The sequence below is a fragment of the Triturus cristatus genome, chromosome 11 (genome assembly GCF_964204655.1).
Source record: "Triturus cristatus chromosome 11, aTriCri1.1, whole genome shotgun sequence".
NCBI lineage: Eukaryota > Metazoa > Chordata > Amphibia > Caudata > Salamandridae > Triturus > Triturus cristatus.
Window position 1 is genome coordinate 357,559,236 of NC_140594.1, and position 25,906 is coordinate 357,585,141.

General features: G+C 43.7%; 1 protein-coding gene across 1 annotated transcript in view; it reads right to left on the bottom strand.

Moving 5' to 3' along the window:
- The window catches only part of ZNRF3 (zinc and ring finger 3), a 406,045-nt gene that overhangs the window by 46,057 nt on the left and 334,082 nt on the right, over window positions 1-25,906 (bottom strand). The window contains exon 6 of the mRNA XM_085633383.1: window positions 11,709-11,876. Within this exon, the coding sequence (XP_085489509.1) occupies window positions 11,709-11,876 (168 nt within the window). The remainder of the gene's footprint in view (window positions 1-11,708; window positions 11,877-25,906) is intronic.

Consider the following 25,906-nt stretch of genomic DNA (forward strand, 5'->3'; position numbering starts at 1 on the left):
AAAGGTGGACGTGGTCTCAGTTGATGTGTTTTTGGAGCCTCCTCTATAAAAGGAGCGACGAAAGGAACCCCGGTTTTGAGGAGACTGCAGTGCTCCCATAGACTTGGCAGTTTCATTATCCTTTTTTATTTTTTCTAATGCAGTATCCACTGCAGGGCCGAATAGCTGCTCCTGGTTAAAAGGTTGAGCTAGGATTGCGGTTTGAACCTCCGGTTTAAAACCGGAAATACGGAGCCAGGCATGACGTCTGAGTAAGACGCTAGTATTGACCGCCCTAGAAGCAGTGTCTGCCGCATCTAAGGCGCATTTAATGGAGGCATTAGATATTAATTTGCCTTCTTGAATGAGGTCAGTGGCCTGGGACTTAAAGGGTTCAGGCAGATGTTGGATGAGGTCCTCAAGTTGGTCATAATGTGCCCTGTCATACCGGGCTAACAGGGCTTGGGTATTGGCAATACGCCAGTGGTTCGCCGCCTGTGCGGCGACTCGTTTCCCTGAGGCCTCTAAAAGCTTAGACTCCTTGTCTGGGGGGGGCGTTTCTCCAGTAGTCTGTGAGTTAACGCGCTTCCTGGCATTTGATACGACCAAGGAGTCTAAAGGGAGCTGGGTTTTAATGTATGCAGGGTCCTGCGGGGCTGGTCGGTACTTTTTTTCGATGCGGGGGTTGAGAACCCTCGCTCGAACAGGGTCTTTAAAGACGTCAGTGGCATGCTTTATAACCCCTTTAATCATGGGAAGTATATGAACAGTTTTCTGTGACTGTTCAAAGGTATCGAGGAGAAAATCCTCCTCAAGGGGGTCTGTGTGCATAGTGACACCATGGAATGTTGCTGCCCTGTTTATCAGTTGGCCAAACCCTAGGTGGTCATCAGGAGGGGAGGGCTTGGAGGGGTAGGTAGTGGGGTCAGGCATGTCAGGTATTGGATAAGACCAGTCATCTACCGGTGCTGTGTCTGGCAAAGTAAACGGGTCGGTTGGTTCAACAGGATAATTAAAGAAATCAGGGTCCGCCCCTCCCCCTAAGTCATCATCATCATCCTGTGGAGGGGGTGAATGACAGGGAGATGGTAGAGGTAAAGGTAAAGGAGAATCAGGAGGAGGAGGGGGGGACGGGTTAGAAGGTAATACAGGAGAGGAAGGACGAAGTGGTGAAGTGGCACAGTCCTTTTTCCGTATGGGAGCTGGGGGAGGTGTAATGTCCAGCTTCCGCTTTTTATATGGGATGGCAGTCACATGTCCAGTGTCAGGATTGATGTAGATCCGCTTTTGAGTAGGATCTGGTCGAAAAAGTTCATCTGGCTCCGAAGGTGGGGGCTGCGATGTCCGCTTCGGGTCTGTCTGAGCTTTTTTCAGTGTGGGCGTAGTTTTCGGTGCCGATAATGTTTTCGGTGCCGATAATGTTTTCGGTGCCGAAGGATGTGTTGGGTCCGATGGATTTTTCGGAGCCGACTGAGTTTTCGGTGCCGATGTATGCTTCGGTGCCGATGTATGCTTCGATGCCGAGGGACTTTTAGGCATCGATGTCGAAGAACGTTTCGGTGCCGGTGGAGACTTCGGTGCCGAGGAACGTTTCTGTGCCGAAGGAGATTTCGGTCTTGGAGCCTGTTTCGGTGCCGACAGTGGTTTTTTGGGTGTTAAAGGCACAATCAGGTGAGGTTTGCTCGAGCCCGAGCCACCTACAGGCTTAGATGTCTTCGGAGCCGGGCCCGAGGGCGGGGCTTCTGAAGAGGATTTTCGGTCGCGACTGGGCCCAGCTGGCGGAGTCTTGACCAATGGTTTTTTGGATGGGGCAGGGGCAGGGGGGGTGGTACTCACACGCTGCCCTGGAGTGATGAGGTCATCGGAATCGTCGGCCTCGGACACGATCTCGAGGTCTTCGGTGTCGTCTTCGGGAACATCTTGAGCAAAGATGTCCTCCGGTTCTGGAGCTGGTTTGGCCATAATATGGCGTCGAGCTCTTCGGTCCCGGAGGGTCTTCTTCGAACGGAAAGCGGAACAAGCTGGACAGGTGGACTCGTCGTGTTCCGGCGACAGGCAGAGGTTACAAACCTCGTGGTGGTCACTGTGGGGGAACTTCGCTCCACACTGGGGGCATTTCTTGAAGGGTGTCCTGTCCATCAGCCGCTTGCGGAACCGGTCCGAGTTGATGTCGACGTCGATGGAATGAAGATCAAGGAGTTAAATTGATTGCTAGAAGTTTTCTGCTGGAGCGGAAAAAAGTTCATCCGAACCCAATGGCGGAAAAAAACAATCTGACGATGGAGTGGATGCCCATGCGCACTGTTGTCCAGGGGAGGAGTCACCATCCTCGTGACCAAAGGCTTCTTCCGAAGACAACAACAACCTGCAATCATCCGAGCCCAACACCAGATGGCGATCTTATCCTCAGTGTGTGATCTGCAGCTCATATGCCTCGAACATATATATCTAGCAAAAAATCCGATAAAAAAGAAAGCAATTGTGCCCATGTAACGTCTGCTGTCACCAAAAAAGCAAACATCTTTTGTCGCAAACATCCATTTCAAAGGAGAAAAGGACTTCCTTGAAGTGTGTGTGGGATAGTAAAACATAGCTCAAAATGGCAAGGTGTTCAACAAGAGCAACAGGGAAGAAAAAAAATAAAAGTATGTCAATCACACCATGATCATTGGAAGGACAGCAATCCTGCTGAAGCAATCAGTACCATGTCCATGCTCCAGCCGATCGAAAAGGAAGGCCGCACACAATGGCCAATTAGAAGGCAGCAAATAAGAGTGACAATGAAGCCAACAAATTTTACACAATTGGTGTGCTGCAAGCCCTTTGTTGTATACAATAGCCGTCTCATGTGAAAGGCGCATACGATGTTGCAAGCAAGAACTATTTAAAAAAAAAAAAAATTGCGCCAGGGAATTTTTGGGGTTTTCCCGAAACAAATCCCCCCTTTGGGAGATTACAGACCAATTGCCACTGCAGTTTCACTGAAAGTGATCTACCCTCTTTGGCAGGAGCACTTTCATCACAAACGCCTCATCGATGCTGAGGGGAACTCACATTTTTGTGGGTAGACTGCTTGCTTCTGTGCTGGCGGAGGTAGAACCCTGCCGGCCAAGTGGGTTGGTGACCCATCTGCCAACCTTAAAATAATTCCCAATTCTGTCCAAATATCTTCTATAAATTGAGGAAAAATGCACAAAACTAACAGTATTAGAAAATAATGCACTGTGCGCGTAGAGAGCCTAGGGACGTGGAACAATAAGGAAGCAGATTTGTAGTTGTGCGAGACAACAATATTTGCAACAGTTTTAAAAAAGTTATTCACACCACAGTTTACTTAAGAGCACTGTGTAGGAAGATTAGCATTGGCGTGCATGGGATTTTTAAAATATTGCTCTGGCAGATTCAGAAAGCTTTTCATAGGGGTAAGTTCGAACTATGCTGGGAAAAGTGATATGCGCAGGTGTATATACTATATACCGTTTTTATACAAGCATAACATGCACAATAAATGCCTACTACATAGACATGTAATTTCCTAATGCGAAATACCAAGGGCATTTCAGAGCAGTGAGCCAATAATTGAAATTAAAATTTTGTGCATGCCAAAAATGCAGAAAATTTGGGGCCATTTAAAAAAAAAAAAAAAAAGCACACGACAGGTAGGTTACTCTTTTTCTCTCAATGCATGCTGTTATATACCCAAATCGCTCTATCGTAATCTGTCCAGAAACTACAATTAAAATTCATCAGACCATGTAATTTTTACAAAATCCCTTAGGAAGGGATAGCTTTTGTCAGTACCCCAATGCACGTGTAGGATTACGGTGTATATCAATGTATACCACCAGCAGTCCATAAATCACGAGTAAGATGTACCTCCTTGTACATGTATTAGCCCCAGGTTATGCAGCTGTGCACTAAACATGTTGCGCTTTGCATACATTTCTCTTTTTTACCCCATACTTTAGTGAATGAGTGTCAGAGATGTAATTTACAATGCTGTAATCAGAGTTGTCATACGGTTGGAACAAATAGTGAAGGAAAGGACAATTACGCATATTTGGGTACGTTAAAGGATTTGTTATTTTTTTTGCATTACATTGCTTTTCATCTCAGTGTACTTGATTGAAATGAAGAAAACATTTATCACATGGCGAAAATGACAAACTAGCATATTTACCAACAAAATAGAATTCTAATCCATTGCTCCCAATCTGCATGGTTTAATCATGGTAACATTGGAACAGGGTGCTCTAGAGACTCTGATTACAGGCTGTTCCACGTCCCTTTACTTGATTGTGATGTACATGTCCAGGTTAAGTTTATCAGCTGTGCCAAGAATCTTTCTAATAATTATCAAACCAGGCAACCTAAGCAGAGGGAGATAAAGTCTAGTATTCAAGAACGCACCATTTTGTAAAGTTGGGAAATAGAGATTCGACCTCCTGTCGCGGTTTACAAAAGCATCAACTTAATACCTACACTACACTGAGACTACGGCATAGACGCATTAGATCATAGGAGCAATGGTTACGGAGACACAGAATTTCAGGTAACAAAGAGGAGTGGAGCAGTAAAGTGCATTACATCTGAATTTATATTATTACATGCTTCTTGCCAAACACAGTGGTGAATGCAATATGTGTTAACCCAGTTTTGTCTTTGCACACATTGTGTAGCTTAACATTCTTCGCCAACAACTAGTCATGGCGAGTCTTGGTTATCTGGTTATGCCGTAACCAGATTACAAGTACCTTGTTCTCTGGAGGACTCACCTCAAACATCAGTTTTGAAAATAGACGCGGACCCTTTACATAGGCATCCAATCATGCTAGGCATTGACAAGCAACAAAACTCTTTGATCCAGATTACCAGTAGTACATGGCAAAAGTGCTCTACTTACAAAGTAGATTGTTACAATTCTGATTTCTGGGGCCAATAAGAATGCTCCCCTGTGCTTCTGGCCAATTGACTTCATCTTTTTCATCTGTGTGTGAGGTAAGGATGCTCCACTGTGCCAGATCTTTTTGAAAACCCATTTTGTTCTTCGTGTCCGTTTCTTCTACTCCATCTGGATGTTGGTGGGTGGATGGCTGTGTACCCTGGCAGACGCTGAGGTATGCCTGCACCCCTGGGAGTAGGCTATAGCACAGAGATTGTGTGAGCAGGGGATGACATGCTGCAAGTTGCAGCCCCCTCAGATCCACTGCCCACTCCATCATGGCAGATGCAGAGTCAGGGTGCACGCATAATGCATTAGTGTGTTGGGTTTGCGGAGACCATACATCACTGCACAGAGTACATCAGGGACATGAATGGCCACTGCATGCTTGGGTCTGTACTTCAGTCTTTTTGTACAGGGACATCAACAAATGCCAACATTTACCTTTAGAAAAGACTAGACTCAGAAGTAGCATTTTTGTCTTGTTCAAGTTAGGAAGGTGGCAGTAGAAGCTTGTCTCTTGGTTGCAACAACAGATGTTCAGCTGATCAGTGCATGAGGCTGCTTTGTGCGATACATCTTGACCACGATAATGGAAGAGTGGCGGCTAAAACCAGTTAGGGATAGCCACATTTACAGGACAGGTGAGTATACAATATTGTCAATTCAAAATCATATTGCTAGCTCAGGAGTTGATTGCGACAACCAAAATTTTAATACTGTCATGGCTTTTGCCAGCAGTGGTCTTTCAAGTAATCGACAATTGTTGATATTAAAATGTGTCTTTCGTCCTGTTACTAATTTTTTATTTAACCCGATAGATAAGAAAATGCTTGCATCTTTAAAATCCCATGCAAAGGTTGGGTCTTTAATCCAGAATGTAAGTGGGAAGCAATATGTTATGAATAGGGTATGAATATTTTGGCACATAGTTGGGTGAAGGACGTCATCACAATAGGATTGTCTGAAACACACAGATAAATTAATACTGCAGACTGCTAAAGGGCATAAACCCCACCTCATCAAATAACTTGTGTAGAGCAGTCACCTTGCAAATCTCCATTCCTCTATCGACCCAGCACCATTGACAAAATGATGCTGTGGTCTGACTGGATGCTCATTTTGGAAGAGCATTGGGCATATAGCCAGGAAACCAAAGTCGGCGATGGGAAGAGATATGGAGCAGTGTTATGTTTATGTTAAGCTCCACTGTGTTTCTCTGACTTGACAGATTCACGCAAATCCACAACTCGAGGTTGTGTATTAAAAAAAATTGCTGCAAAAGACCAGACTGTGAATGTTAATACAATTATGTCATCATAAGTGTTGAAAGAATATAGTACATGATCTAACTGAACAATCTATCTTGATAAGCTTGAATACATTGATCGCCCTTTTATTTATCCCAGGCCCAAAACATTTCAGAAGCAATGTGCTAGGGAAGAGGGGCAGGAGGCAATCGTTCACCATTGGCGTGCAATGAGGAAATCTTAGCACAATGAAATTAATGATGCAGTGTTCTCCTGGGTATTGTATTGTCCATTACAAAGGGCTGACAAAAGGTAGGAACGATAACATTGTGATAAATAAATGGATTTACAGAACTGAAACAATGTAGGTTTCCAGAGTATCAATAATATATGAAACAAAACCCTGCGAAATGCAAGGAAGTTTGGGGCATGTCTGTAATAATGGTGACAACAAAGCAGCTGTCTATAGTATTCAACAATTCATTACAATCCTCACCCCGACGTTCATGGTGTTGCGCAGTCAACTTTTTCTAGCGCTGTCTAAAGCAATGTGGCTAGATAAGAACATGATTTACAGCCCAGTTTACACTGGCGCTCAGAGCAAGTCCGGTGAACGCTTTTTGATGAAAAAGTAAACACAAAACAAAACAAGGATGTCCATTTCAAAAGGAAGCCATCTGCAGTACAATCAAGGCATTTACAGCTCCCAACAGCTATGAACCCGGCAATTAAATAGTTTGGGCAGGAATTTCCTGACACTTTATCGAGCTCCGCTGAAGCAAGGTGGATGCTCAAATTTGTGACCAAAGCAAGGAGGGGATGCGAACGAGTCTTGGACGTGCACTTGAAAAGCATTCTTTAAAAAGCATAAACACTATCCCTAGTTATAGAACAAAAAAACAATGGCAATGGGAAGCAAACATAAGCTTACATTACGACGTAACAAAATAAAAATCCAAAGGAAGCTTCGATAAAGATGAGCAGGAATCAAAGAAAAAAAATAGTGCCTGGACACAAACACAAGCACCAAATTAGAAAGATACCAGTAGTTAGTCGCTGCTCCATGCGAGGAAACAAATGACAAGAACAGACAAAGATAAACACAGAGACACAATAAACATCTGTTATTCAGCACCAAGACACCCTACGTAGTGAACGTGCAATTTACAAATACACATTATGTTAAGAGGAAAGATTAACCAGAAGCAAGCCTTTTTAAAAGACAATTAAACTCTCAAATAAAAAGCGATGGCCGTGCTGTAAGCCCACAAAGTGTATACAACATGTCTCAAAGAGAAATTACTTATGATCAACAGGTGGTTAAATGGCTGTGCTTGTCACAAAGAGTTGCATAGGACAAACAGGACATGATTTGTACTCAAGCTGCCAGCACACACAATGCACGGCCTTCTGCCAGGTCATGTGACCTCTCCATTCAAGGTCATTTGCCTGCGGTACACCCCTACCACTTGATAGAAAAGCAGACAGTGCAAAGCCTTCTTGTAACATGCATCAGGGACAGCCTTTACTAGGGCTGTGCAAACTACATCCTGCGACATCGGGCACATCTGCCATGTGCAAGCAGGGACTGCAAAAGTTATTGGTTATGTTGCATGTGATGTAATGAATCATGCACCTCATCTTTTTCAGGGAATTTTAAATAAGAGGGATCAAAATGTGTGAACGAAAGTGTACATTATCTTTTTAAAAGCCAACAAGTGAATTGTTTTGATTTTCTAATAAAAGTAGAGGTTTATGCCATGCAGTGTGCTAAGTACCTAATCATTTTCTTTAGCATTTTTTTGTTATAGGGCTACTAATTGGTAGATTGAACCACACAAAAAAAAATCTTACATGCTGAAGACGAGAACAATGAACATTTTCCACTCCTGGCTTTGGTTTGAATTTACTCAGGCAGCCCTCAAAGAGCTCTATGATCACGGGTTGTCAGCCACCACCACAGGTCGCTCGTGGTGCCCTCTGATATCTGGACCAGGTCGGAGAGATTCTCCCGATGCTGTGCCCATTGGAACTTAAGGTACCACTGCAGAGCCCACATGTGCCATTTGGCATGGTCCACCAGCAGGATTCAGGGGGCCATGAAGCCCAACAACCTCAGAGTCATTCTCACTGCAATCCAGGATAGAGGCTGAAACATCTGTATCCTAGCCTGAATATCCTTGACTCGCCATTCGGGAGGATATGCCTGAAACTGCACCAGTTAAGGCGTTACCAAAGGTAAGTGACTTGTCCTTCTAGACAGTTCCCTCTTCTATCCCCCTATTCGCCGAATTGTCTTTTTCAATCCAACAGTCACATGTCCACCATTCAAATTTCGCTATAATAATCCACCACTAATCCTTTTTGGGTTCCGGAGTAGCATGCTACTTGCTGAAAAGCATTTGAGCCCTCATTGGGGGATAGTAAGCGCTATATAAATACAATTACAATACAATACAATACTCTTCTCTTTAAGGAGGTAATAAAGAGCAGCTTCCTGGCCCAAAGAACACAAAAAGGACTACCAATCACAAACTTAAGCACGTCAGTTTTGTTTTGGTAAGTTCCGTGTGGATTTATCAAATGGGACCAATCTTCTTAGTATTTAAATGAAAAACTTGCCTCTGGATTAATGCTAGAACAATAGCTACAGAGTGTCTGTTGCAGACACAGTGAAAGCGTAGCCTTCCATGACAAACTGTTAAAGTAACAAAAAAGCAAAAATGCTGTCTAAAGGTCACATGAAAATTTTAAAGAAAAATAAGCAAGTGAAAACTGACATGGCAAAAATAAATACATTAAATGAAAGCAGAGATTAGCCTACCAGCGCTGGCATTAAATGGACTACTTTCTAAGAAGATGTGCACACGAGCCCAGCATTAGAGTGAACTACTTTCTAGGCAGATGTGGAAATGAGCCAAAATGCCGTCACGAACAGTGAAGGCAGCCAATAGTCAAACTGTGATGACCTATTGCCCTTTTCTGTAGGCTGTGGCAGGAGGAAGCAAAATGTCAATGGCATATGAAGAGACCAATGGGCGAAGAGGGCTTACTAAAAGTCCATCCGAGTAGATTATGATTAGGCTGTCCGGTTTTAGGTTTAAACCTATAAGAACTGATAAAACCCCACCGGATGGGAAATAGCCCTCACCACTATAAACATAAATACTGAAAAAACCTTGCACAAGCACAAACTAAATGCCATTCAAATAAAAAGGAAAAGGAGAGTGAAAGAGTCATTTTTATTTCTTCCTGACGGGGCCAATCTAATGTAACTTTGTTATAGAAGGTAGCAGTAATAAAGACTGGGCTAACATTATTCTGCTTGAGTTTTGTTGTTTGTCACTAAAATATTGTTGTTTCTTCCTTTTTTCAGTTTTGTGGTTTTTGGTCTAAAGATACAGGGGTCAGAAGCATTTTTTAGGTGTTCTTTATTTATTGTATAAATTGTAGAGAATCAGGAAACATCAAAATCATATTTGATTATTTGGCTACGTTTAAGTCTTTCACTGATAGGAAAAATGTAGGTTTAATAAGAATCTTTCCCAATATGTACCATCACATTTACCCACAGAGAATGGGTAAAAACCATTGATACATCAGCCCCCTTTTCTAGTGAGTCAGTAGTGATAGTAGGTGAATTGCCAAACACCCCAGGCTTTAAACATTCAAATGCAAGATATAGTGACAGGTGTATATGAAAAGAGTACAGTCACAAATCATCTGGATACTGGTGAAAACATGACACCAGACTTTTGGAAAACATGTAACACAGGGTCACTTGGAACGCTGCTGCAAAAAGTTCTTACCAAGTTCATTAAAGATCAGAGTGATTTTGTTTGTATTTGTAGTGATTCAGCTATGTATATGAAAAAGTTGTGTGATAACCTGTCACAATTGATACCTGTGCTAAAGTGCTTCCCTGTAAGAGATCCTTGCCACTTGTTAGATGGCATGCTAAAAGCATCTTTACAATCTTCAGAGTTAATGAAGAATGCCACTTTTTAGTCCATTCTGGTTCACTGTTTTGTTATGCACAGAAACTAAAACACAAATATTTCTAATGTTGAGCTTTGTTAGGCATCAAATAAAGTCATCCCAGCTGTGTCATTTAGCTGGTGGTTCTCAGTCCTAAAGGCCATGAATGCTATATTATCCATGTGGCAACAGTTTATAGAAACTTTTCTGAATGATGATGCCAAAGAAAGAAATGTGAGGCTCTTTGATCACATTTTGATAGTGATTTGAAAAAAGGACACTCTACTGCATTCTTATATTTTTACAGTAAAGCATGACTGTTGTAGTGGCCATAATAAAAAAAAAAACTAGAGTCTGAAAACACCCCTGTCAACTAAGTGCTCAGCATAGTTGGTGTAGATCTCCTTGACAGTAGGCTGGGCAACACTTTTAGTGACGTTAGCACTGCAACATATTCCATGTTAGAGTGCTAGCCACTTGGTAAGCAAAGAAATGTTGAGGAGCAATTCAGCAACTTTTATTTTACAATGTATGAGAAATAGCCTTCACCAACCATGCCATTTGAAGTCAATGGAGCCTCACTGTGGTACTCTGCACAAGTTATAGACCCCTCCCTTAAAGGGAAATTTTCTCCGGAGTTTCAAAAGTGATGCCTCATTTTTGACTGCTTCAATAACTCTGAGGGCATATGTTACAGAACCTGTTGCAGAGAATCACAATCTTCAGGTGCAACAGCATTGGCATGGAAAGCTATGTCAGTGGCCAGAGTTAGCAAACTGTATACTGGCTATTTTCGCATTGCCTGTCTCAAGTGTCAATGTTGAGAAGGCCTTTTCACAGATAAAAGTTCACATGGGAAGAGTGAGAGCACATGACCAAAGACTCACTGAAGAAGCATTGTATAGTGTACTACGATAAGTTTGATTTGTAAAAATGTATTTGGACCTCATTTACACTGTACGTACACTGTCTATGTACCATGCAGTATCAGTGCAGAAAGCAAGCAATAATAAAAGCAAAATGTTCCATAAACACTGGAAAAACACTTTGTTTTTAATGGCGCGAAAATGTGTAAACACTTATAACCACTGTTTTTTAAGGTATTGAAATCACTTGAAAACATTGAAAAAACCCCACCAGAATTTACCAAAAATAGAAACTGAAAACAGGAAAGCCTAATTATGATGTAGGTATTTTTATTATGATAAAAAAAATTGGAGGCTAGTGAGATACCTAAACCTCTATCTAGGACAAACATAAAAAAAATCTATTAACGCCACTTTACAATGAAATTGATCTTAATGAAAGACACAAGGTCACCAAGAGCTCAAGGGCACACAAAGACAAACTGTTCGAGGGAATATGTATGTCATACACTTATAAGTGGCTAAGTAAGATCCTGGCAACTTATAATGCTACCTTGTACTGTGAGGCCTAAAATTTGATCTCGGATTATATGAGGCTCGTTCTTTCAAATGTGTTGCAGGTTCAATGGTCCAATGCCCACTAGTGGGTGTATATGCTCAACCGCTGCCCAGCCTCAGTGCGGATGCTCTTACCTCCCCATCTATGTATTTCTCTAGACAGATGGCACAGTCTGATGTGGAGCTGCTGCTAAGTGTGTCCAGAGCCCCGCAGCTACCTTCCCGGTGTCCTTTGCCCTTCGACTTGAACTTCCTGGTCTCCATCTTCTCAAGTGCCTGCACTGCCATCCTGTTCATAGAGTCCTGTGAAAGGGAAAATAAAGACAGAAGCATAGTTCGGTTAAACTTTCTGGGACAAAGTTTGATCTCATATCCTACCGTGGTGACTTCCCTTCCTGGTTTCTCCCTCTTTTCTATATACCAGTGTCCTCTAAGGGCTCTGAAGGGTCCTACTGGAGCATGTATCCTACACAAATCAAATCACTCACTCAACACGTTTGACAAGTCTGGCCTTACCGGGATTAAATGACAGCGCATGAACTTGGGAAAGTTTGTACAGACCAGTTATTCAATGAATGTCACTGGTACATTGGCTGTGGTCCAGGACTCATGAGAACTAAGGAACGCCAGTTTAAGACCCCTACTTTAAAGGAGACAAAAATTTATGTGTGTGGTTGCAATGTCTCCTGCGTAGAGGTAGGCAAACCGCTAAAAGCTCAAGGCAAATGCCAGGCTGTCATTGTAGGAAGCTGGATCTTTATATAGTACACCAGAAGGAGGTGTGTTGTGTAAAGAGTCCAGATATCCCTTAAGAGTGGAAAGGAGTTTGCTCTAGGAATTCCAAAGTGTTTTATCTAGGGTAGTGTGGTTGAGTAGCTTTAGGCTTATCAGAGAGGAGTGTTAGACATTTGCTGCACACTCAAAGTCAATAAATGATACACACTCGAAAAGAAGATCAATACCAATTTAGAAAAACAACAGGAATTTTTATATATATTTAGAAACCTAGAAATTCGTAAATAGGCAAGGGGAGAGGAGTTGGCCCAATGGCTAGGGCGCTCGACCTCGGACCTGGGTTTGAGCCCCAGTAATGACGTTGAACATCCTGGGATTCTGGGCAAATCATTTAATCTCCCTGTGCCTAGCAAAAAATGAATGTGTGTCCTCATGTAACGTAACTGGAGCTATGTAAAGCCCTCTGTGCTATATAAAGCGCTCTGATACCTGATTGGATTCGGGTCAAGTTCGCGCTATATAAAACTCTGCAATAAAAAAAAAAAAGTACTTTTTCGGAATACAATTTTTGCAGACTTCGCAACGTTAACCAACAGTGTGTTTTTATGCATAATGCTTTCCAATGGGAGAGGGAACATTCACTGCATACATATACTTGTAATACTTTTCCGTGGGACCCCCTTCACTCATGAGGTGGTAGAGGGACAAGGACCAAAGTTCCACCAGCAGATCGGTCTTATCTGGCCTAGTGAGTCCGAATGCAGAGGTGCAGGATGGGTTGGTAGCCTTGTGCGCTAAGCAGAAGAAAGGAGGGGGAGGGACTTGTAAACAGTTTGCAAAGGGGGACTTGGTGTCAAGTCAGAGCTCCCAACGGGGTGCTCGGGTTACAAGGGTCCTGGGAGCACAGGGAAAGTGTCTGTTTCCTTAGGCGCAGGCCGGGTGACTCGGGTGCGGAGTGCTTGTAGCAGGCTGACTCATGCGTCAAGGCATTCACTGTTGTCAGTCAGGACCTGCAGGGGGGCAAACATTGGACAGCTAGGCCACTTTCGGTGCTGGCCACTGTGGTGCAGATGTCCCTAATCGGCTGGTCGTAGGTGATGATGCTGGAGCCCGGAATGGTTTTAAACAAGCTTTGGTTGTGGCAAGGGGTGTGGTACCCTGGGTATTGATGCACAGTGGCTTGTGGAGGTCCTGGCATTGACCGTCTTGGCAGAAATATTGATTTGGCCTCCTTGAGTGTGCTGACCTTCTACTGGGAAGCTACTGCTTGGTGGACAGCAGCTTCTTTAAACTGGACGTCATAGTCAGTGCCTGCAGTCTATAGGGGAGTAGCTCCTCTACTCTAAGGGAGATGCTGGCTTCTTGGCAAAGTGCTGGCAACCCTCCGGGGCTTGTGGAGGATGCACAACTGCAGAACGAGTCTGGTATTTGCAATTGTCGAGTGTCTGTGCGGCAGGGTTTCATGTCAAAAGTCCACAGCAGTCCTCAGCTCTTGCCGGGATACGCTCTTCAATGTCATCATCTTTTTAGTCAGTAGAATCTGAAGCACTGGATTTGGAGGGGCACCTAAATACTAAATTTAGGGGTGTTGGGGGAAGGGAGGGAGAGAGTGAAGAGTAGTAGCCTATGAGCAACCAGCCCTTGGGGTCACTATGCCCGTATATGACCAAGATGCCAGAATTTTCCTAGAATGGGGCACATCAGGCAGTTCATCTTAGGGGTGTCGACCTGGGTGTGCTCCATACCTATTCACATATTTTCCACCTGTCCTGGAGCCAAATGAGCCTCAGGACAGGGAGTGGCATCTACCAGGACTGGGGGAGGCTGCGTCACATATCAAAGGCAGCAGAGACTTTGAAGCCTTCGGCCTTGGTATGCTGATTGTGAGCCATTCTGTTTGGAGGAGGTGTAAACACCTCATTCCAGAGCAGGCATTGTTCCTGACCTCTGAGAGCGAGGCTCTCACCTACTAGACCTAGGGGGTCAGAAGTCAGTATGTGGTGGCAGGCTGGACTGTAGCAGTCAGCCAGCACACTAGTGGCCAAGTAGCTTTCAGGGGTTCCTCTAAGGAACCCTCCGGGTGCATGTATTAATAAATCCATCACTGAAATCAGTGTAGGTCTACTTATATGAGATGCTTGATACCAAAAACCCTTGGTTTCAGTGAAGCTCATCACGTAGCTAGAAAACGCGTATTCACCAGTGTCAAGTAAATATATTTAAGATGGCTTCCCTGTCCACTAGCAATGTCTATGAATCGACTTCGACATCACAGGGGCACATCTTCTAGGGCTGTAAGGCCTGCTGTAGGGGTGGCTTACATACATTGCCTACAGTTTCTGCAGGCATAGCACACAGGAGTTGTGCCATGTTGTGTTTCCACTTTTGTCTGCACCATGTCACGCAGCCTGCAATGGCAGTTTGAATGAGTGTGGTGAGGGGTAGGGTAGCAAAATATATAAATCTTGGAGACCTTCTTTGGTACCCATACCCTAGATATCAGGGGTATCAACCGCTATGAACTTACAGGGGTGCTAAAGGTATTGCCAAGTGGGGAACGATTGTACAGTTTTAGGGAAAGAGATCTGGAACTGGGAACCTGGTTAGCAGGAACCCAGGGCACTTCTGTTAAAATTGCGTCAATTACAAGGTAAAAAGTGGGGGAGACTAAGTCAAAAGGGACACATTCCTACAGTCATTGCTCAAGGTCCTCTTGGACTCTTGGGCCCAAAACAAGATGAACTTCTATGCAGATTATTCCTGCCACTCCTGCTTTACCTTCAGATGTCAAACATTAAAGACAAATCATTAACCTTTAATGTAATAAAGGAGCAAAAAAAAGATACACATGTGATTGGTAAATTATACAATGTGAAACCAGAAAACCTGGCCTCAATCTCTGCTCGAGTAAAGTGTGTGATTGTAGGGCAAATGTTTATTTCACCGAGAAGTTTTTTTTATCACAGTGGCAGAACCTTCCAAGATATGAGTTCAGGATGTGCGCTGTACAAAAGCCTCGTGTTTGATTTACTAGACTATAGTTTTGCTCCATTTATAAAAGAATGTAGGCCACATATAGCATGCACATGATAACTGACTTGCCTCTTAGATTTCTAATGGCAACGTAGTCAGGGAATTTAGGGAGGAATGCCAGGTTCACATTTAAAATCACTTAATAAATGCCTTTCAATTAGATTAGATCAATCTAATGTATTAAAGTTAGACACTGCCGCTTATCAAAGAAATGCATTGTTTTTGAATTTTCTACATAAAGTTTATTTCAGGAGTTACATGCCAAATATTTTCAAGGTTCGGCTCACGTCTCAAAGCCAGGCCAAACCTTAGGCTTTGCTCAGCCTGTTAATTTGTTCACTCGTCCACCTCTACTTCTGTGTATCGGGTCAGACCATTGATGATTCTGTAGGGGGAAGTGAACCTTGCTCGTACCCTGCTGACCATGCAGATTGCACTGTCTTACAGAGCTTTCAAATTTCCCACATAAATACACGAGTTGCACATCCAGATCACATTTACTATTGACATTCTGCGATTTGTAGTCTTGTTAATTCCATTACAAATTCCGAACTACAAATCCCAGGATGCAAACAGTAAAAATTGGTCTGGATGAGCTACTCATGCAAGGCCCTGGAAAACTAAAGAGCTATTCTCTTATCGCAGGATCAGTGAAGGCAGGCATTTTCATTAGCATGCTTTGACTTGGAGCACAAGGCAACCTGGGATAGTGATGAGGACAACGTAGTATGTATGCTATATGCGAGAGGGTAAAGTGAGAGAGGGGTTCATAACACTTGAAGAGGACTTCTTTCTGATCCACAGCAAGCTAAGGATCTCCACCCTTTGATGCAAGGTATTTATAATCAGTGCTTAATTTGTAAAATATTAAGTGCCAGGGCTCTAACACTGCCAAAACAGCTACTAACCGTCTCTCTCGCATAGAAAATGCGACAGTAAAGATTATTCCGGGTCCACAAAGCTAAAGGAATGGCTGGGGGATGCAGGTATTGGTAATTTTTTAATGTATATTGTTTCCCTAAACAGCTGTTATACTGCTCCTCTCTAAATTACATGAGCAGCGCCACCTTGTGGCAGACTGCCCTAAGTGCGGTGTTGACAATTGGGTGCCGGGCACCGGAAACCAAGCTACTGCTTTAAATGGCTCTCAGTGCCAAAACTTCTCCTTGCCAACAGAGGGCACCCATACTCGTGGTGCAGGAAAAGCAGAAAGTGCAGCTTAGGGTAGATGTGTGCACTGCTCTCTGCCCAGCCTTCTTGGAATTGTCATGTCCAATACAAGCTCAGCAGAAATCAGCCCTGAAGCTGTGTCCCCACTGAACTGGATGTGTTCCACCTATCCTTCCATGGTGACGGCAATCGATAATCAGAGAAAAACAAGAAAGATGCAATGAACACATAATTACCTTGTAGATGGGTCCTAAGATTCTGCTGATAAACGTTTCAGATGTTCAAAGTGCTTCCTGCTTACCTATTTGGTTTGTTTCTTTTGTGGCACACAGTTCTTGAGCTGTCATTTTTTTAAATTGGGGGCTGAAGAACTTTTTGTGGGGAAAATCAGGAATGTGCCCACAGCTCATAATATGCCTATTAATACTCCTTGGTTACACTTTAACAGCCTGAATTACACACCAGTATTTGGCAACTGTTTCTTTCTGAAGCTCCAACTCACATTTAACATAAAAAATACCATTTGAAACCATTTTTAATGCATGGATGTTCCCAATCTTAGAGCGGTAGAAGTCCATGTTGGTTCTACAAGGATTCACACACAGAATGGAAAATCTCCCCACTAGAGTGACAGGAGGTTTGGATTCTATAGGCAAAGATTATGACTATTCAACTTTACTGCAAACTCTAGAAGCAAGAAGAAATCAATACATGAACATAGATGAATAGGAAATGCTGTTAAGTTTAGAGCATAAGGTCAGCACTCTAGGATACCAATGACCTTATAACAGAGCTACCAATCAGTAGACAGTCTACAGTATAATCATCTCTACAGTGCAGCCAGGCCGCCTCTTCCCTGCTATCCAGATGTGAAATCGGGTTGATCTGTCCTAACCTTGAGATCAGAAAACAGTTTCTTGTTATAATGTAGAACAGAAGACTGGAGATAGAACTTATAACGGTCGGAACAACGCGGGCAGAGCCACGCGTGTTCGGACTACACAAGCGCTACCACATTTGCCTTAACCATGCATATGCGTGGTTAAGGCAGTGCATGATCTAGCTGCTAGCCGCAGCTCGGTTGAAGCAAGACGACGCCAGGAAGAGAGGACGCAGTGAGGTAAGTGGGGCTGGGGCCCGGTTTGGTGACAGTTTGTATGGGTTGGGGCGTTGCTTTTAGGGCGGGGGGGGGTCAGGGTCGTTTTCAGAGCTGAGGTGGTCGTTTTTCAGGGCTGGTGGGGTCAGGAGTCTTTTTCAGGGCTGGGGAGAGGGGGGTCGGGACAGTTTTCAGGGCTGGTGAGGTCTAGGTAGTTTTCAGGGCTGGGGAGGGTCGTGTAGTTGTTTTAATTAGGTGTTAGGCCTACGGACAGTGGAAGGGGTTGGGGTAGTTTTATGGACAGTGTTGGGGTATTTGGACGCAAGGATGGAGGGATAATGGGGGTTTATAGATTAGGGCGGCGGGAGGGGGGTTGTGACCTTAGCCACACATACCTCTTTACTATTCATGCCTTTACCATGAAATTGCGAGGTGAAGTCATGCATGGCTAAAAGAATGCGTGGTTAAGATGCATTTGTGGTTCGGGCTGCGTGGTAGAGGCATGCGTGGTTTAGCCATGCGTGCCTCTATCATACAACCCTTCTGAGGAAAGCAACCACTAGTCAGAGCGTAAATCTCTTCATTCAAATTGTTATATCCAAATTAGGCTGAAAGAACAAATATATAGATATTAACACCTGAGGAGACAGGAGGTATAATCTTCCCCAAGCTCTTGTTAATAGAATCCAAAACTCCTGCCCCTTTAGTGTGGGGAGATACTCCATTCCATTACAAGACAGGAGACTTCACAGCTGTGCAATCACGTTACAAGACACAAGATTCATTGGTTTGTAATAAAGTGTTTTAAATGTAAATTCTCTTGACCATTCTGCTGCTTTAGCAATGTCCTCCAGAAAATTGGCTGAAAAACATGCCTTTGTAGACGTTGCCCTTCTGAGTGAGCTCCAAAAAGTGAAAAATCAGATGCAAGATTTAGCCATGATCTGTCTGAGCCATCTAGCTAGAGTCGAAGGGTACACAGGCTTCAATGGCGTTTTGTACAATATCCTTAATTAGGAAGTGAGAGTCTGCTTAACATCATCGAGAGGAAACAATATAACTTTTTGTATGAGGAAGGCATGGTCTTGTTAAACCTAGTGACATAGGCGAGACCCTCTAGGGGAAAAGAGATGTTATCCACATCAAGAGCCTCAACATGAGAGACGCTGCTAAATGACAAACACAGGTTCATGATTAATTTAACTGACAGTTGCTTCAATGAGAAAAACTCATTATGCAGCCACGCCAAAAGCAAACCAAATACCACCTTTACACCCAAAGAGACAAGCATCTCGGTTTTGGAGAAACCTGAAGACGAACTGACTTTGGCGCTTTGCATACCATGAAATGGTTACCCACTGGCTCACAATTGACCTGGGTAGGACCTGCTGAAATAATCGATCTATAAGAATTACATTTGTTCAAAAGCTTTTCCTGAAACAAAGATACCAGAAAATTAACTATGTCTACAGAAGATGCAGATATGAGATCAATGTTCCCTTCCACATATCATCCAACCCTAGGTTGGCCAGGTGGATTTATAACCTGATTGAGTGGAAGGAGCCAAGGAATTGATAACTGACAATGTGGCAATAAAAAGTCCTGGAAAATTCCAGACTGAATTAAAACCTCCCACCCAATCACAGAAAGACAGCTCTGCCGAACCAGATCATGAGAGTGACCCTCGGGATCTGTGAGCTATAGATAGAAGGTAGGAAGGTTCCACGAAAAACGATATACAGCGCTACAGAAGTCAAGGGAATCATACCTAGAATGGAAGGCGGTCACTAGGATTAATGAAGCGAAGTCCATTCTGATGTGTATTAATGTCCATAGTATTATGGCGGACGGGGGCAAGGCATAAAAAAATTGTCCCGGCGTTGCAAGATAGCATCTAATGCTTCTGGGTCCAGTCTCCAGCTGAAAAAGAATGGGACTTTGCAATTAAGCCAAGAAGCAACCAGTCAACCTTATGTGGGCCCAAAGAGAATATTTTTGAAAACATTGAGTTGCTGTGAACAGTCACTTTTCTCGGTAACCCCAATCTGCTGTATTGGAGAGCAGTGGAAGGTATTCAGCATGAGGAACAAACCATCTTTTCAGACAGTAATGCCAGAATTCCTTTGCTAAATCCACTATGCCTTAGATCCAACCCATCCTAGTTTGATTATAAAATGTATGGTGGAGATGCTCATGCAGAGAAGAAAACAGCAATTTACCAGAGTTCTGGCTAAGCTTTTTACTGCGAAGGAGCCTGCAAGCAGGTCTAAGTAGTTTATGTAATACTGAGTTTCTACTAGGGGCCATTCACCCCAGTGGTGAAGTCTTGGTGTCGCCCTCACCCCCCTCCCGCTCCCTCCCAAACCAATCCTGCCTGTGTGCAAATTTAATGTGATATCCGGGGCCTGTCCAACCAAAATGGAGTTTCAATTCCAGTCTTCCATCTGGGAGACCTGCCTTTTCAAATCCTCATTACTCTCTGGAGAAACTGAAATTAATGCTGAGTACGGGAGGATACCATCTAACCTGACTAATCTCCAAAGGAAAAATGTGTTTAATCTGAAGCCAGACTGAATTTCTTTCTTTGGTAACTTGATCTTCTTTTGCAGGAGGATGAGAGACGAGTCTAAAGAGTTTATCCTGATAACCAGAAACTGAATTATCTGGCATGGAATCAGAATTTATTCCTTCTGGTTTAATATGAAACCCAACCCCTGAAGTAGGGAAACCACCCATTGAATTTGAATGTTTAATAACTGTTTAGAAAGAGCCATCATCAGCATGTCTAGATTAATAACTAACCTGGCCCCGTATAACCTTAGTAGTGCTACTGCTGTTTTTAGAAGCTTGGTAAAGCACCATGGGGCTCAAGAAAGGCTGGAAAGAAGTGCTTTGAACTGGACTCTTTAGCAGAAAGTGTCTGCGAGATTGATGTTTTGGGACAAGTGAAGGAAGCATCCTTTCCATTTATCTTCACCAACCAATCTCCCTTTGTAAGGTATCTCTCAAACAATCATCCCTTCCAATTTAAAATGTTTGTAAGGTGCAAAAGTGTTTAACAATTTTAGGTTGACAAGATTGAAACACTCATCCACTTTCCATACCAAAAAGAGGTTGCTGAGAAACACCTGCAAATGAAGAGGGACCCTCTGAATGGCATATGCTTACAGAGAAACTGTTGAATTTGTTGCTATCAAATTCACCTCTGATGTACTGAACACCATTGGATGGGGGAAGTTCCAGCTTTATCAGGTGAGAATAAAATTCTATTGTGTAATCCTGAACCATTTGTGAGGCCCACTCATTCTAAATAATTAGTCTCCAATTGTGAAGAAAAGGGGTAAGTACTTCCCAAACTTGTCGGAGAAAAAATCTTTAAATTGATATGACATATCTGTATTGTCATGAACATGTCCTCAACCATGTTGGAAACATTCTCAGTAATATCCTCCTCCCTGGGTAAAGAAGGGATTGTATCTCACTTTGTTGCTAAAGGCAATTTTTGCCCTCCTTTCGAGGCATAAAAATTATGGCATGAATGAGTTCTGTTGAGAAATGCCGGGAGAGCAAGCTCTTCCTCGACCAGCTCTGGCAAAAATATGCAGCATGAAAACCTTCAAATTTTGCCATGCTTTATCTAGAGGCGTAAAAGTCTGGACATATGAGGGGATATCCTTGACTAAATGGTCAAAGAGATGACCCTTCGCTTCTGGGCCAAAGGTCCTTTTCAGCCATCTCTACCAGATTAGGCTCAATACTCATAAGGATGGTTTTCCGCTGCTTTTGCTGCATTAACATTGCTTAAGAGACAAATGTTCCTGACTCCATCCTCTGAGAATGGACAGACTAAATGGGGCACCTGTGAGAGCCACAATTTCAGTAACCTTAATTATGCGAGTTAAAGGCTCCGTAATATATAAAAGTTTATCTTGACAGAGACCAAGAGCTTTGTTAATTGCCTTCTTTGAGCCTTTACCTGTTTTGGAAACGTTGGTCTACGACTCAGTGATACTCAAAGTACGGCCCGGGGGCCGTTTGCGGCCCTCTTGACCTTTACATGTGGCCCCCCTGGTGAACAGCAGCACAAGCTGCTGTTTGGTTGCTGAGCAATAATAGTCAGGATTTGTGTTATTTAAATAAACAGGCAAGCATTTATTAACCTGCAAATAAATGCTTACCTGCTTCTTTAGCATGTTTTTACACCTCCTTACACAATCCCTGACCCACCCAGACTCCCTAATGTCACAGTGCTGGCATCAGTGCGGCCCTCGGTCACACCACAGACTGTACTTTGCGGCCCCTAGGTAAATTTTTGCGAGTAATCATAGATAACATCTTGAGTGGAAGACAATGTGTTGGTAGTAAAGGTCTAGGATATAATTTGCCTTGTCAATAGGCCTTATCCAATGGGCAACAGTCTGATATTGATGGAGATGGTGGATGCCCAATCAGCTGATCATGGATGTCTGAGGACATCAGGATCAAAATATAGGTTATGGAAAGCATCTAGAATGACTGCACTAGAGTCTATATTCGGTGTGCTTGAGCCATATGGGGATCCCTGAAATTACCATCAGTTTCCACTTATTGACCTGTAAGAGAGGAGACTGAATTAATATGTGCCAACTGTAAGGCTTTATTCGTTTTCAATCTTAGTGAAGTATCCCTGCAATCGTAGCTTTAGGAGTCTTCATTTTCTTGATGTACTAGAGACACCTCAGAACCTCTCGTTCTTGGGGCAGGATATGCTGGGGCAGAATATGTATACATTGAAGATTGGGAAATGCATCTCTTAAAAGTGGGTGGCTCATCCCTGGGACAAGGAGAAGGATGATCAATAGGTTTGTTAAAAACTGAATGGCTTACAGCCTCCTGCATAGACTGCAATGATGCAGACACTGTAGAATGAAACACCTCTCTTGTTACCAGTCCATCCCTGTCAGATGCTTGTTCGATGTGCAGTTCATGAAATTTTGTTCTATAAAGATTACGAGTCCTGGAACGCAGAACTGAATAACAGTTTTGTAACGGAAAGTCATAAGGCCACTTTTGTTAATGCCCCTTATAAAGCCTGGTTAGGCTATTTCAATAGGGTAGGAAATTAGCCTTCTCTGCGTGGTCACCCCAGATGTTTTGCCTTTTGCTGGACCCAATTTTGCTGGTCTTAGAACTCTATGCACTTTATGCTTGCAACCAAGGTAAAGTGCCTGTGCTCCCCTTTTAAACAAGGTTAAATTGGCTCATTCCTAGTTAGTACATTTAGCTTTCTTGTAAGTCTCTAGGATATGTTGTAGAAACTGCATCCAAGCCTTGGAAGTTAAGTACCACTTGTGGACTGCAGCACCTATCGTGTCATCCACTACAGTGGCAGTACAAACATTGCTACATGCCTACCCTTTATAGCCTGACTGCTGCTGTGTAAAGCCTGCAGTGGGACATGCCAAAATAACCCTTTGTAACAGGTAAAGTTCTCCCTGACAAGGTTACAATGCCCAAAAAGCTTTTTTCACTGTGATACTTAGCTGTCCTTTGTGGAAACTCAAAGTACAGATACAAATTCTAAACTGTATCTCGAGAATGAGTAAAGCTAGGAAAAAAAAAATAGTTATAAAAAAAACAATATTAATATAATAAATATTAAGGAAAGGTGACTGTAAAATGTTATTTTTTTCCCTACCTGAAGTTCCTGTAGGGTAATTGCATTAGCTCTCCAGTAACTCCCATCCTGCGCTCAAGCCTGGAAGATGTGTGAAACAGGTGTGATATTCCGCCTAGGGGGACAGAATAGGCTGTTCTGAATGGGCAGAGAGTACTCCACAATGTCAAGTCCTGTCTATGAACCTTAGGTCCAGGATTGGCCTTAGTGACAGGTCCTGTTTGGGCACTAGGAAATATGGTGAGTAGTTTCCTTTGAAATACTCCTGTCTTGGTACCAATTCTATTGCTTGTTTCTGGAGTAGGTCCTTGATCTCCGAATTTAACTGTATGAGTTCTGACTGTAGGAATGTTCTTATTCTTGGTGGGTTGGCAGGCGGTGTTCTTGTGAGCACTGTGCAATAACCGTATCTTAATAGATTTAAAATCCAATTGTCTGTTGGAATGTTTTGCCACTGTTGTAAAAATTGGGATAATCTTATTCCCACCGTTGATTTGTGTGGGTTCTTCTCTGTGTGGGAGTCAATTTGAGCCATTTCCTCTTCCTCTAGAGGGTTGGCCTCTGCCTCTGCCCCTGCCTCTTCCTCGAAAGGGCTGCTTCGGCTGTTGCTGCCAACCTTGGTATCCGGTTTGTTGGATAGTCTATTGTCCATTGCCTTGGCCTTGTTGCTGTTGTGATATTTGTTGTACTTGGCCAAATGTACCTCTTCCTGTGGGCTTTCTGTTGTTGAAGCCACCTCTTATGAAGGTACTCCTTTGCTGCAGAGCTCCCATTGCTCTTGCAGTCTCATTATCCTTCTTGATTTGTTGGAGGGATTCGTCCACCTCTTTTCCTAACAGTGCCTCCCCTGTGAAAGGCCTGTTTATGCTTGAGGTTTGAACTTCTCATTTGAACCCCGAAAATCTATGCCAGGCATGCCTTCTCAGGGTGGTGCTTGTGCACGTTTGTCTGCTGGCAGTGTCTGCTGTATCTAGTGCAGATTTAAGGCATGTATTTGCGATGTTTCTGCCCTCTTGGACAATAGATTTTGCTCTGGGAGCTTGTTAATGAGCTCCTCTGTCGTCCCACTGCTGGTGGCCATATCTGTTTAATAGGGCCTTAGAGTTTGCAAGGCGCCACTACGGTGATGCGTCCTTTCCATTTTTCTTACCACCATATCCATTCTCTTGCTTTCTTTTTCTGGTGGAGGCCCAGTGTTTGAGAGTGCATTAGCTCTTCTCTTGGCTGTGGTGACTATGGTGGAGTCCGGCACCATGTTCCCCTGAAAATATTTACGGTCTTTGGAGGAGGCTTTGTACTTTTTCTCAACCTTTGGTCTTACCCCTTTGCTTGAGGCTGGTTCCTTAAAGGCTTCTGTCTAGGATGCTTGGTCGCATTGGTAAGTATTGTGTCTCCTTGTTGGCTGGCGCTAGTATTTCTAGAAGGAAACATGTCTCACTTTTCCTCCCTGAGGAGGACTCCGAAAGTGTCTGCTGCCCTCTTAACTAGCCTGTTGTAGAAGGCATTATAATCTGGTGGTGAGGCCTTCGACGGATAGCTGCATCTCTCTTCTTTGGGACTTTCGACGTAGAGGTTGTTCCAGGTGTCCTCGAAATTTTCAGAGGCTTCCTCCTTTTCTGTAGCGTCTATATATTCCTCAAGATCTTCCTCACGACGTTCAGGGGTTGGGGGGGGGGGTGGGGGGGGAGATTCGAGGAGATCTTCCCCTTCGGCCTCTTCTGCTTCTTCAGTGTCGAAGTTGTCCGTTTGGTGAGTGGTGATTTTGGAATCTGGAAGTCTTTCAGCGATGGGTTGAACTCCTTTTTCTGGAGGAGCCCCACCCTCTCTGCCTCGAGTCGTTTCTTTTTCTTTTCGACTTCGATGATTCTCTTGGCGTCAGAAACAGGAGACTTCTTCTTTTTGGGCGTGCTTGTCTCTAGTTTTGACGGCGGTGCGCTTCCCTTCGGGTGTTCATGTCCGACCCTCGGTTTCGGCGTCTTTTGCAATTTTTCCTCCTCGGTGACCCTTGGCAGTGTTCTATGGGGTTCCTTCAAACACGGCTGACCCTCGATCGCCTTTTTCTTCAGCGTCAGGGCTTCCTTAATTTGCGCCTTGTTTTCGGGGCCCTTCGGTTCTGAAGGATGTGTATGGTGTCTTACCTTATCCGTCTTTTTCCCCTGTGTCGCTCGCTTTCTTGTGGGCGTGTGGTTTATCAGAGTCCCCTTCCAGAATTTCAACGTCCGACCCCTCGTGCGTCGATTCTGCTGGTGCTCCCTGGTCTTCGTCATCACTGGAAAAACCCAGGTCCTTAAGGGACGTTTTCTTTGAGGTCTGAGACATTGTGGCGTAGTGGTCCCGAGTGTCTTTGGCTGGAACACCACGCAGACCTCACAGTCCTTGTCCATATGGTCTTTGGGCAGGCAGAGGTTGCACACGTTGTGGTGCGCAAACTTGTGGTGGCACTCGAGGCAAAACTTGAAGGGGGTATTTTCAATGGCCATTACCTCGCCATCTGTCGTGTCAATTCCGGAGTAGTGCTCTTATCTCCGGTCACGGTGTCGATGATCGGTGATGTTCACTGGAACTTTTTAGCTTTTTTTCAGAGTTATCCTGAAAAGTTTTGGAGCTTCCCATCTTGCTTCCAGACCCAACCATGGAAAACAG